Below are 12448 nucleotides of genomic sequence, written 5' to 3'. Positions count from 1 at the left end.
GTTGTAATTCCATTAGGTCTACTCAGTGAAAGGTGGCGCATACATACGATAACTTCGTGTCATTTTGGGGTAACCACCAATTACTTCCTCTCTATCTGCTAAAATGACATTTTCTGATATAACTTCGTATACTAGTAGTAAACTGTACTTACGGACTAAATGGTCGACCCTTATTAATCTATTAAAGTGGACAATTCCAACATCAAAACACGAAATGACGACGTCCCCATTATAGCATTCTCTAGATAAACCAACAGCAAGAATTAGAATATGTAATTTTATGTCCTCCCAAATAAACAAGTACGGTTGATTCCCTTGATTGGTTAAATATAAGTTGCAAAGATTTAGTTTTATCATAGTTTATCTTTACAATTCAGTAATCTAGTCAGTTAGGAATGCCGTGATGGGGCGCCTCAGACGGTGAGGTCGGAGCTATAGACCCGTTTTTATCATGAAGCGGATCAGTCAACCCGGAACGAACGTTTGAAATTGACGGCGTATGTATTCAATGTTTAATGTCACATACTCTGTACATATTAACTTGCAATTGTAATATAAATCATATCTCTATTATTGTGTTCTCTTGAAAATATTTTGTTCGTAATTTTCAATAATAGTACTGTATTATGAAATATTAATCATTTGCTTGTTATGATCTATAGACTATCACGCATATGAAGTCATTTCTTTATCATTGTTATCATTTATGTTTTAACTGTAAGTTGTAATACTTACATATTTTATGATACACTTTATAAATTGTTATGATATATACACCTTTTAATTGACGATGTAATCATTATTGTTTAGAACAAGATATCATCATACATAAAGAAATGATAACTCATAATTAATAAACTTATAAGATCGTCGGAACAACTACCAGTACAACAAGACATGCCGTTCGATTTCAAGAGTTTACGAAAAATGTGTAACAAAGCTTAAGTTTGTCAGGTTCAACAAAATCTTACTGATTCTTTTCATCGTTTTGCGCCGTGTGACTAAAATCCGCTCCATTACCGTAGCATAGGGAAGTGGATGGCGACTCAAAGTGATTGAAGGGGTGGGGGTGGGGGTGGGGGATGGATATGTTGTGTCACGATAGGTGTTTACAATTACAAGTACTCATACGTTTAATGTAAAGACTTGTTGCTTGATATGACAAATTAATCCTTTTCTTTGCAATGATTAACCACCATAATGATATGCATTTTTATTATGGCGGATACATCAGGAGGTAGCTGAGAGGAAAGCCATCGACCTGAGGAAAGTCTACTCTACAAGTAATATTCTGCACTGCACTGCTAGTGTGATCGGATGAAATTGGTAAATAAACGTTACTTGATTTATTGAACGTTGGGGGCGCTATAGACTGTAGAATACTAGTACGTTGACCACAGACTTATTCGTTGGTGCCGGTCCGGATGTAACACCACAAACACAACTGACCTATATTACAGCATGATATACTAGCTCTAAATCTTGCTCACGTGAATGGCAATTTTTACAGTGAATGATAAACATTTTGATACACACATGGCAAGGAATAATTGAATTTAAATATAAGGGATTAGAATATATATTTTTAGTCCAATTTTGTTAGATATATTTGAATCCCCTAAGGAAGCCACGTTATGTTACTCATGACCCATGCAACCCTATATTGGCAAAATAATTTTAAAAATTGACGCCTTGACAGTAGGAATAGAAAAAAATCATGTCACTGATAAGCAATTGTATGATGCTGACCCCATGAGTATGTTTCTGAGTAAAAATAATTTATTGCTAAAGTTGGAAACTTTAATAAACCAGGTGGTTCTGACTTTAATTGTCATGTCCAAGTCATTCAAACTGTTGAAGTATGATTATGAAATGAAAGTATCAACAACATTTACACATACACTTACTTGTTTTTCACACATTTTTTGTTTTGTTTTTAACTGACCACCTGACTCAACGTTTTTATGCTATTATTACATTTGTAAAGTGGCCATATGGATGAGGATTGGGTATTTATTTTGGATTTTTAATTCATAAAACAATTTTATCATGGCTACCTACTTGAAAAATCAATGTGAAACAACGTATGCCACGTCCTTGATTGTAACTCAATACATTGCAAAAGACTGATAAGTGTGTAAAATGTTTGTTATTGTATGTACAATAATAAACTTGTTTACTCATTTTTAGCCTTTTTCAATGTATCAAGTTGCAAACACAGACTTGGTCAATGTTATTTGACACTGATTTTCTCAAGTAGGAAGGCATGATAAAATTGTTTTATAAATTAAAAATCCAAAATAAATACCCAATCTTCATCCATATGGGCACTTTAAGATATCAGCACATGCCATGACCATATATTTTCTAAAATACACATCTCTCTCTCTCTCTCTCTCTCTCTCTCTCTCTCTCTCCATCAGATCTCTATCACAAAGACAACCACACTAAACATAGTTACTTTCCAGTTGGTACACAAATTGCAACTGCATTTATTTCACTTTTCATACAAAATATGATTTGACCAGGTACAAAACAAGGTCACGAGTCAAGGGTCAGGGGTCACTATATACTCCTTACATGACAAGGACTTGTCACAGGGATAAACTGTCACAGGACAAATAACAGCAAAGTCAAGTACAGGTAGAAATACACAACACAGAAATGGAATAAATTATGAGCTAGCTACGCTGCTATTTTACATGAGGCAAGAGAACGTATCAAATAAATAAAACAGAAGGTTTTTTTGGTCCCCCAAAAAATAGTGTATTTGAGACCTCACATATAATTCCATCAAACTACTTCTGTTTATCTTTATTCATTATTTTTTTCTTTTCAAGTTGATTGTTACTGGTGGCACTTTCGTCGCCACCAAAAATAAAAAATCAAATACATTACACACAAAAAAATGCTGCAGTACTCCAGAAGCACTCTGTGCAAGGTTGGATGGAAACGGAAATTGAGTAAAGAACATGTCGAAAAACATCTCTCTAAGATAAATAGGATAAATACATCTAGTGAAAATACTAACATAGAGGGTGGACGACTGTAAACATCGCCCTCATACACAAGTGAAAATACTACATCGATGGTGGACTACTGTAAACAGCGCCCTCATACACTTAAAATTGCCCTGCTTTGTGACAGACTGGCAACATTCTCTCATTAAAACGAGTTGGCATTTCAACTACCACGTATCGATCACAGATCTTAAAACTTGCAGTACATAATTCTACAGTTCTAAAAGTTTTTTTTAAATATATATATATATTTATATATATTCATATATGGAAACTACAGTACGACCATACACAACTGTAACTCTTTCTTTTACAACTTTATAAGTTGCAATTTACAAAATAAAAATGAACTAAATTTAAAAAATGAAAATGAACACGACTAGAACTTTTTGTGATAATTAAACATTCATAAAATTACATTCTGTTTTTCTTCAAATAGACGATTTGTATACTAAGTATGACAAAAAGAAAAACCACTATAAAACACAGTTAAAAGAAGTCAACTATAGAAATGATATGGCACTTAATTTAACTTGATAAAGAAGGACACACTACTTATTTAATTAAGTAAACAGTTTTTCATCAGCTTTTTAAAAAATACCATGCATGATTATGTACATTCAGCCTATGACCATGATTTTGTGAGGCTATTTTCCTTTTTAAAAAAATTTCTTAAAGATTTACTGTTCAAATTTCTTTCTTTGTTACTTGAAACTTATCAAAGTCATCATCTCCTGTAGTGTTTATCACCAATGATAATGAGTTTTACACCATGTGCAAGCCAAGTTGAACATGTTCAAACTAAAGTTTTTGGATTTATATCCTGAATTGTTGAACGTCATGACAACATATGTATGTTACTCATTCTGCGATACTCAAAATAAGAGTCAAAATGTCCAAAAGTCACCATTACTCATTTTCATCATTTACGCAGATATAGTTATATTATATTCTAATATTTCCTCCATTCCACCAGAAAATACATGTGGCCTTGAGTGTTGTCACTTCTAGCCTTCACTCAAATCGACAAGGTCCATTTAAGTCAAGAGCATTTTCCTTGCCTGAATGAAGAATAATGTCTAAATAGCATTGCATGTTTGAACCATATAGTAAACAATGTGTCGGTAATTACTATTCATAATTTCATATCTATCATTCTTGTATTCACTTGTTGTTTATGAATATATGGATATTCCACAGCCTCGCATCGTACACTGTATAATATTCATTGAATGGCTAGCCTAGAATCCTGTGGTCTGGGAATTTGTGGCTCTCGCCTTTCCCCTACCAAGCCTGGCATTTCACTAGCAACCATTTATTCAAACTTAAAATTAGATTACGATTCCCCCAAAGCAACATTCAATCCCTATATTGAATATGGTAATTATGCTTATATCATATAGCTCAATCCTTCAAGTTGGTTCTAATCACATGATTATGCTCCTTATGTTATCTCACAGTGGGAAAAATTTAAAATGCAAGCACAATTTGCACCTTCTTTCTGGCCAAACATTAATTAAAGTAAATGGTCACTAGCTAAATGCCAGGTGTGGTAGGAAAAAAGGCAGAATGTCCCAACAGGACTGGATTCTGGGCTATCAAATGGGTTACAACACTTGATCAACACCTGACTCCATTACAATGCCCCATTTAGCATTTCAATTTAAGTAGCCTGTAAGATTTGCAATCAATAACATCCACTAAAGTGACAACAAGGAAGTCATGTACAAATATATAGGAAAGTCAAGGGTATACAGAATCATTATGTGAGTTGTTTGCTGCCATGCCTTCAGAAATAGGACTGAAGTATGAATGTTCCATAGCATCAATTTTTAAAATGTACAATGATTGGTGACTATTATAGTGTCTGTATGACGACTGGTATTTGTAGGTTAGGTCAAACTGGATTATCTTTTCATAAAATCAATTACTTTTGAATGAATAATTTACATTTAAGTCTCAGGCAATGACATGAGTCTAGACATATTCTCCTTGCAAGACTCTTGGGTAGAACTTCTAAATTATACACCAAGCGAAATTGAAGACTGCAATCAAAACTACACCTTGGGCTGTCTGTCCTCATCACACAGTCTCTGTATCACATGTGACAGCAGTCTGTAAGGTACGTTGTGAAGGGACACCCTCACACATCAGTCAACCCCTCTCACTGAGGGAGGCCGGTGAGGGCGGATGAGACACAACATATCTTACAGTTTACTGTGATAGAGGTACTGAGATTACAAGTTCAGAAATTACAGCGCTGGCAAGCCAAGTGCTGCATTTGCTCTACCAGTATTTACCTTAAGGGTGCATGTTATTGTGAGGTCAATATCTATAAAGACAAAATAACCTCAAAAGAGCAGTGCTTTCTACAATCATCATAATTATTGATGCATTTGTGAGGTTTCTTTGTTTATGATGACATAAAAGTTGGCTACAACCACAATGCAATCACCATGCTTAGCTTGCTAAGTTTTAAATTGGGCAATTGATACTAATCTAAATTAAGTAATCTTAGCTTTTCATATGTTTGAACACTGTGTGCATTCTAAATGTTCATGTTTAACTCTCAGTGTTCGAGTATGTATATTTAATTTTGCTACACAGACAATAGATATTGTCATCGAAACATTGCCAAAAGATAGGGTATTTAAAATCAAAGAACTCTGCATCATGGTGAAAACAATAGTTGATATAAATATCTAGATGTGAATCAATGAGATGGTTAAGTGTACAGTATATCAATTTATGACGAAATATCAATTTCTCACTTCCGTAGCAAACAAAAGGTGCTTACAAACTTTACATTGAGGGTGCACTGCAAATTTGATAAGAGTGATGGCATTGCAAAATGACTCTACGCATCTGTAAGTATCAGGCAGTGACTTGTGAATTTGTAGCCATGAAGTCAAATGAATGGTATTAACAATACCACAAAATCACAACTGCACTTGCCATTTTAGCAATTCTATGTTTGCTGCATGCACTGTGTCTATATATTTGTTGTGTACATGTAATATACACTGCAGGCAGATAAACAGGCTAGGAGGGAACAGAAATGTCTTGGTAAGTCATAGGCCTTCAATAGTTCATAAAAATATCTATCATTCCTAAAAGAACTTGTGGATAAACAAAAATTACATAGAAACAGGTACCTCATATTACAACTTTAGAAAATCACTTTCTTTCATATCGACTAATGTGTGGGGGTCAAAGGTCAACAATCATTAATTAAGGTCAACAGTTCATGACCTTGAGAGACATAACTGGAACACAGACATTTTACACTTTTTCCCCTTGCACATAACCCTGTATTACAAATACTTGCCAAAATCTGGATTCTAGCTGACTAACATGAATTCTCTTTCTACTACTGACAATACAATGAATAATTCACTGACAAAACATGCAACACAACCATCTGTCAATTATCAACGATCAAGGTAACTTTGCCCTAATTCACTTCTCATTCGACACCTACAATTATACTTTCAGTTCTCCTGATCGCAAAATAAAACAACTTCTTCATGTTTCTCTTTCAAACTTGACATGAGGACTGAAACGTCAATAGAAAAATAAAATATTCTTTTCAGCTTTTTGTAAAAAATTATAACAGAAGAAAGTAACATGTGCTGTTTTTTATAGAAACTAAAAAAACTCACGTAATTTTGGTCACGAAATTCCTAAAATAGTCTACTCTGCTGGGAGAAAACTTCTCAGTACCTCCTGTTTGCTCCTCAAACTTTTCTCTCAGACTTGCACAAGTTCAACTAATATTATTCAAGGTAAGTTGGTAGTGTGTTCTGTGATAAAAACTATACTAATCATACTTTCATGTTAAGAATGTACTTTTCCTGACCTTGTCTAAATGAGTTTTTTTCACAATTGTTTTTTTCAAGGGTTCTCTTGCTTGTGATGTTTACTTTTCACTGTGATGTACAGTGTACTGGTATTTAGTCATGGCATTTTAGTCAGGTACACTGAAATATTTATCGCTGTTGGAACTCTTGTTGACCATTAGCCAAAAATGAATGAATACAGGAATGTACACAACTATGAATCATTCAGTCTAGATCCATTGAAGCAGTTCCATGTTTCATTGTTAAAACAACACAAGACAGAACCTGGCATGTTTCTTTGGTTTAACTAACATCCCTTTGAGATCTCTTTTAAAAGAATCTAACAATTCTGAAAAAATACCCTCCTTACGTACTACCAACTGTCCTCACAAATATAATAAATAAATAATTTCAGAGTGAGGATTCAGTATTTGTTCACGGTTTCCTTATCTGTGGTTATAGAAAATAAAAACGCATTGAAGGTGGATGTTACTCATTATTATTTTGATGTTGACTTTCAGTTCTCATGGCGATTTCAGTTTCTTGATGGTATTTTTCAAAGCCTGTCTCTTGTTACAGAACCAGACTCTCACTACCTCTCTGTCATAACTCAATTTATTGGATAACTCTGTCATGTCTTGGCTGGAGGGATGAGTGGTCTTTTCAAAGTATGCATTCAGTACTTCCAATGCCTGCGGTGTGAATGAAGTACGACGTTTACGTTTCTTGGAGGGTTCACTACCCACAAAGTCTGTTAAAGGTCCCACACCATTCTTATGCCGTTCTTCTGCCTCCTGCATCCATCTTTCTAAGACTGGTTTAATTTTTTGGGCACTCTTGGGAGTAATATCCAATTTTTCAAACCTGTTGGAATTTCATGTATTATAAAGATGATGGGGTCAGATCTTTTCAGAGAAATGGTGGTGAAAAATAATGTTATCAATTTGACAACATTCACCTGACTTTTTTGGCTTCTGATAACAAGTAAGGTCAGAAAGAACTATTCTTGTTCTTGGTACAAAGAAAATTAAAACAAAAAAATAAGAATATCAGTTTTGTCATAAGAAATTCATACACTAATACACAACTTTTGTACACAGTAAACGATCATGTTCATTGAGAATTTATTTGACATGATGTGCTATTGACAAGGATAGAATTGTGTAACAGCACATACATAGTTTAAATCCTTTTAAAAACACTTCAGTTATGGCACCCTCTATGACATGAATATCATTCACTTTTGTTTTTAAAAGTATATACCATTGAAAAATATGTATTATTTACCTGCATATAGCTGATTGACTGTAGGCGGGTCCTTCAGTAGCACTGAGTGCCTGGCCAACTTGTGTTTGTGTCAGACCGAGGGAAAGCCTGCGAATTTTAAACTGCTTAGCAAACTCACGGATTTCCTCGAGGTTGACACCATCAACCTCGGCATGGCTGTTTCCGTCTGGAATGAATAGAACACAAATTAATAATAGGCGGATGCATGCATGATTTCTGAGAGACTGGAAGTAAGATGAGATTTATATAATATGTATAAAGAATTTGATTCATTTATCCGACACTGATTCAGCAAAGCTCTTTTTTATCTCATGTTGTTTATTAAACCTTGTTACTTTGATATGCAAGGCTAGAGGTATAAACACAGAATACGAGGTTATCAACAAGGCATGTTTGTTAGATATGTTTGTGCTTGATACAATGTACTTCAATGTATACATAGAAACTTGTAAACGTACGACTTGTTGTGAAAGAAAATACATATGACAAATACTAAGACGCTATTGACTGATATTCACGTCATGAGCTTGAATGGTATTAGTCACTGCAACATGCACAGTATAGTACATCAAATTTAATTCTTAGCAATTTTTTCAAATTTGTATCATCATTTTGTACATAATTTCAAACTTGTGAATTACTAATTTGTGTAATTTTTTGGAAGGGGTGATTTTTTCCCTTTTTGGCACTGATCAGTGGGTGAGAGTACATGCACCGTGCACATACTTGTTGTAAGTTGACTTATATTGGTATTACTACCAGGAGAACCACCTGAAGACTGGGTGCTGATTTGTGGCGTTGCTACTGATGGTGCTGTAATAGCAGTAGACAGTGAGGTAGGAGCAATGGCAGTCTGGGCTAGTACTCCCTGCCCGGGAGTGGTACTTGTTAAACCAACACCAGTGACAGCAAGACCTGGAACGACAAAACATGTCATCTTACAACGATGGTAAAACCAGTCTGCTCTGTTTGAATACATAACCCCAACACTAAATGTTCCAGAATTTGCTGACAAGTTCATAACACCATATATAGCGATGTATACTCATAAAATAGCAATGTCTACTCATAACATAAAGTGATGTTAAACATAGCAATGTCTACTTGTAACATAAAGTGATATTAATTGACCCAACTACAATGTACATATACACTACAAGAGACCGTGGACATCGACTATACATAGGTACAAGACATTGATGTATGAGACACTGCCAGTCTGACTAGAAACCCTCTGATAATATACATGTAGATATAAACTTTTAAATACTGTCTCAATGAAAGCACATTCTATGTTTATTTAGTGTTGATCAAAAAGAGAGATGAATAATATTGTACACCTTTTTTTAATCAAAAATAACCTTTCCACAGTGAATATGTTTTGATCTTATAATTCTTAGTGCTATGCATTTATTACCCAGTTCAAACTCTTTTAAAACAAAATTGCAACATTTAAAATTGAGTTTCAGCTCAAAGTTCTCTCCGCAGGCTTTACTAGTCCTATGACATCTTAAAAGCAATAGAAATCAATTAACATATTAAACACATTCCTCAGTTATGTAAATTTAATATGGCTATTATCATTTTTTTCTGGGGAGAACTCGGACCATTGACTGAGAAGTAATATTACCTTGGGCATTGATGTGACTTGTAACTGCTGATGGAAGGGCAGAAGTTAACATCTGATTGGTGCCACTGGATAGCATCTGTTGGTGGGCCGCAGGTACGGTTTGGTGGGTGGAGGCAGTGATTGGGGCGGGTATAGCACTGATAGCAGATTGTGACTGCACTGTGGAAGTTGGCAATGCTGAAACAGACATGGTGGGAGCACTCGTCGCTGTCACCATAGAAAGAGAAAGTGGTGCTGTGGAAGCAGAAACAGGTGTTGTTGTAGGTTGAGCAGCTACAGTGGAAACCATCTGATTGGCTGGTATTCCACTATTAGCATTGATACCTGCTGCCAGTATTTGACCACTCGATGATGGTATGGCAAGAAACTGGATACCACCCTGTCCTTGGGCGATTGATACTGGGATTGTCAAAATTTGCTGCTGTCCTGCAGCATTTGTCACTGGGATTGTTAAAAACTGCTGCTGTGGTTGTCCTGTTGCACTGTTGGCTGGAATGGTAATGAGTTGTTGACCAGTTAGACTGGTTGCTGGCAAGGTTAGCACTTGAGCAGGTGGCTGCTGCTGCTGTGGTTGCTGTTGTTGTTGTTGTTGTTGTTGTTGTTGTTGCTGCTGCTGCTGCTGCTGCTGTTGTTGTTGTTGTTGTTGTTGTTGTTGCTGCTGCAAAGTTTGCTGTGGTTGTTGAGTTTGCTGCAACTGTGGTCTAGACAGTTGTTGGCTTTGGCTAGCAGCTGCAGCAGTTGCAGCAACAGCACTAGGCAGTACTTGTTGTGTGGTGGCATGTTGTGTTGAATTCAAAGCAGCAGCATTGGTTGCAGTGGAAAGCAAATGTTGGCTGGCAGCAATCTATGGGTATTGAATAAAAAAACAAACATGTTATAATACTATCAATGAACATGACGTAACATTAATTGCTACAAGTTTCCTTTGAAAGGAACAAATTTACAGGAAAAGAGAGCATATAAATATATGATCAAAGCCAATGACTTGCCAAGCTGAAATTGTTGTTTTATTTGATAGACAGCACTTTCACTGTCATTCACAGGTATCTTACCAGCTGATAACTGATGATAACTGACATTAAAGTATACACAGATCAAAGATTCAACAGAAATGTAACCGAAATTGGGTGTCTACATCAACAAAACCTAAGATGAATAATGTGTCAGTACTTTTGCTGGCCCTTTCTTCATCATACATATTCTTCATCTAGGTATATAAACAGATTGTCAAAGAGCTAAAGTGACTTTTTTTTGTGATATATCAATCAATCAATCAATCAATCAATCAATCAATCAATCACATTTCTATATCACCAATCTCCAGAGTAATGTTCTGTTCAGTAGCAGCACAAAATGGCTAAAGCACACTGTAGGCTTTGATGAACAAATATGTCTTCAATTTTGTTTTGAAACAATCCTGGCTGGAGGCTTGATGACTGTACATCACATGACACAGAGTTCCATAGTTTGGGAGCAACGTGCGAGAGAGAACAACCTTCATCAGAGATTTGTCCATAAATTTGTTGTGATGAGTGGTTGAATGTCTGATTTGGCCCATATGTTACTATTAGTATTAATATTTACATACGATTGTACTTAATATCCAATTTAAGTAGTGTGATTTTTCTAATAACAATTTCATTGAAATTAGTCAATTCACAAATGTCATTAGTTTTCACTGACAAGAAATTCATTTTACATGCTGACTCATTGGATTCAAAAGTATATATTTTGTATTTGAATAGTGATATTATGAATTATAATACTCTCTGAAATAAAAGAACATCTGTTTTGTTGTATTTAAATTCATAACCATTATTTGAGTTACCTGTGTATTAAGTCCTTGATGTGCTAGGAGTGCTTGTTGTGCTTGCAGTGCTTGTAATGTAGCAGGGTTCATCATTAACTGTTGGTGTGCTGCAGATATAGAACTTCCTGTTGCTGCAACTGATGGAATACCAACTGCAGGGTAAAACAAAGCACCAATTAATAACTTTCTAATATTCACATCCACTGACAAATAATACACTCCTGGCTATGTTGGTGAGATCTTAGGAAAAAGGTGTGATTTACTTTCTTGTACTTTTTTTCCTAGTAGTATCAGCAGAAAACTATATTGACACTTCTCCATTCTCATTAGTACTAAGTTACTAAAGGCTTCAATACTTGCATATCTGTGTATGTAATGGTCTGCTTTTGGATGTTTACACACTATTCTACAAATACACACACAAATATAATTCTTGGTACCTTTGATTGCATTTTATGCCATGTTAGAAATCGAACACAAAGGCTAACTTATTCTTATGCGTTTATAGTATTGTGTGTGTAGTGTGTGGATCGGAAGTCATGATGTAAACCAAGAATTTGAATGATTGTTATTTTTCTGTGCTAAGTTGGTAAATATTATTCCAGGTACTTAGAATTAACTCAATATAGAACTCAGAACAGTAGACTAATAATGATGTTACAGACTGCTATTTTTACATTGATGAATTGCACAACTATACATTAACCTAATTAAAATTAAATGTCATCTCTAAAATCCAATCTTCATTTTACAAACACTAATATCCATCCCTGGATATGTTCATTATATTAGGGAAACATAGAATTAAAAATGCATGAATTCTGATGACACACCTAAGAGTTTATAATCATAATTTTTTCTT

General features: G+C 35.0%; 1 protein-coding gene across 1 annotated transcript in view; it reads right to left on the bottom strand.

The window, feature by feature from the left end:
- Nucleotides 1-2457: 2457 nt before the first annotated feature.
- LOC144434316 (uncharacterized) overlaps nucleotides 2458-12448 on the bottom strand; it is a 42122-nt gene continuing 32131 nt past the window's right edge. Inside the window, exons 5-9 of the mRNA XM_078122767.1 lie at nucleotides 11605-11738; nucleotides 9777-10620; nucleotides 8873-9061; nucleotides 8147-8312; nucleotides 2458-7723 (exon numbers count right to left, since the gene is read on the bottom strand). Of these exons, the coding sequence (XP_077978893.1) occupies nucleotides 7384-7723; nucleotides 8147-8312; nucleotides 8873-9061; nucleotides 9777-10620; nucleotides 11605-11738 (1673 nt within the window). The 3' untranslated portion in view covers nucleotides 2458-7383. The remainder of the gene's footprint in view (nucleotides 7724-8146; nucleotides 8313-8872; nucleotides 9062-9776; nucleotides 10621-11604; nucleotides 11739-12448) is intronic.

This window comes from Glandiceps talaboti, chromosome 4 (assembly GCF_964340395.1).
Source record: "Glandiceps talaboti chromosome 4, keGlaTala1.1, whole genome shotgun sequence".
In the NCBI taxonomy this organism is placed as follows: Eukaryota; Metazoa; Hemichordata; class Enteropneusta; family Spengelidae; genus Glandiceps; species Glandiceps talaboti.
The sequence above is the reverse complement of the archived record's forward strand: the minus strand, read 5'-3'. Positions and strand labels throughout refer to the sequence as shown.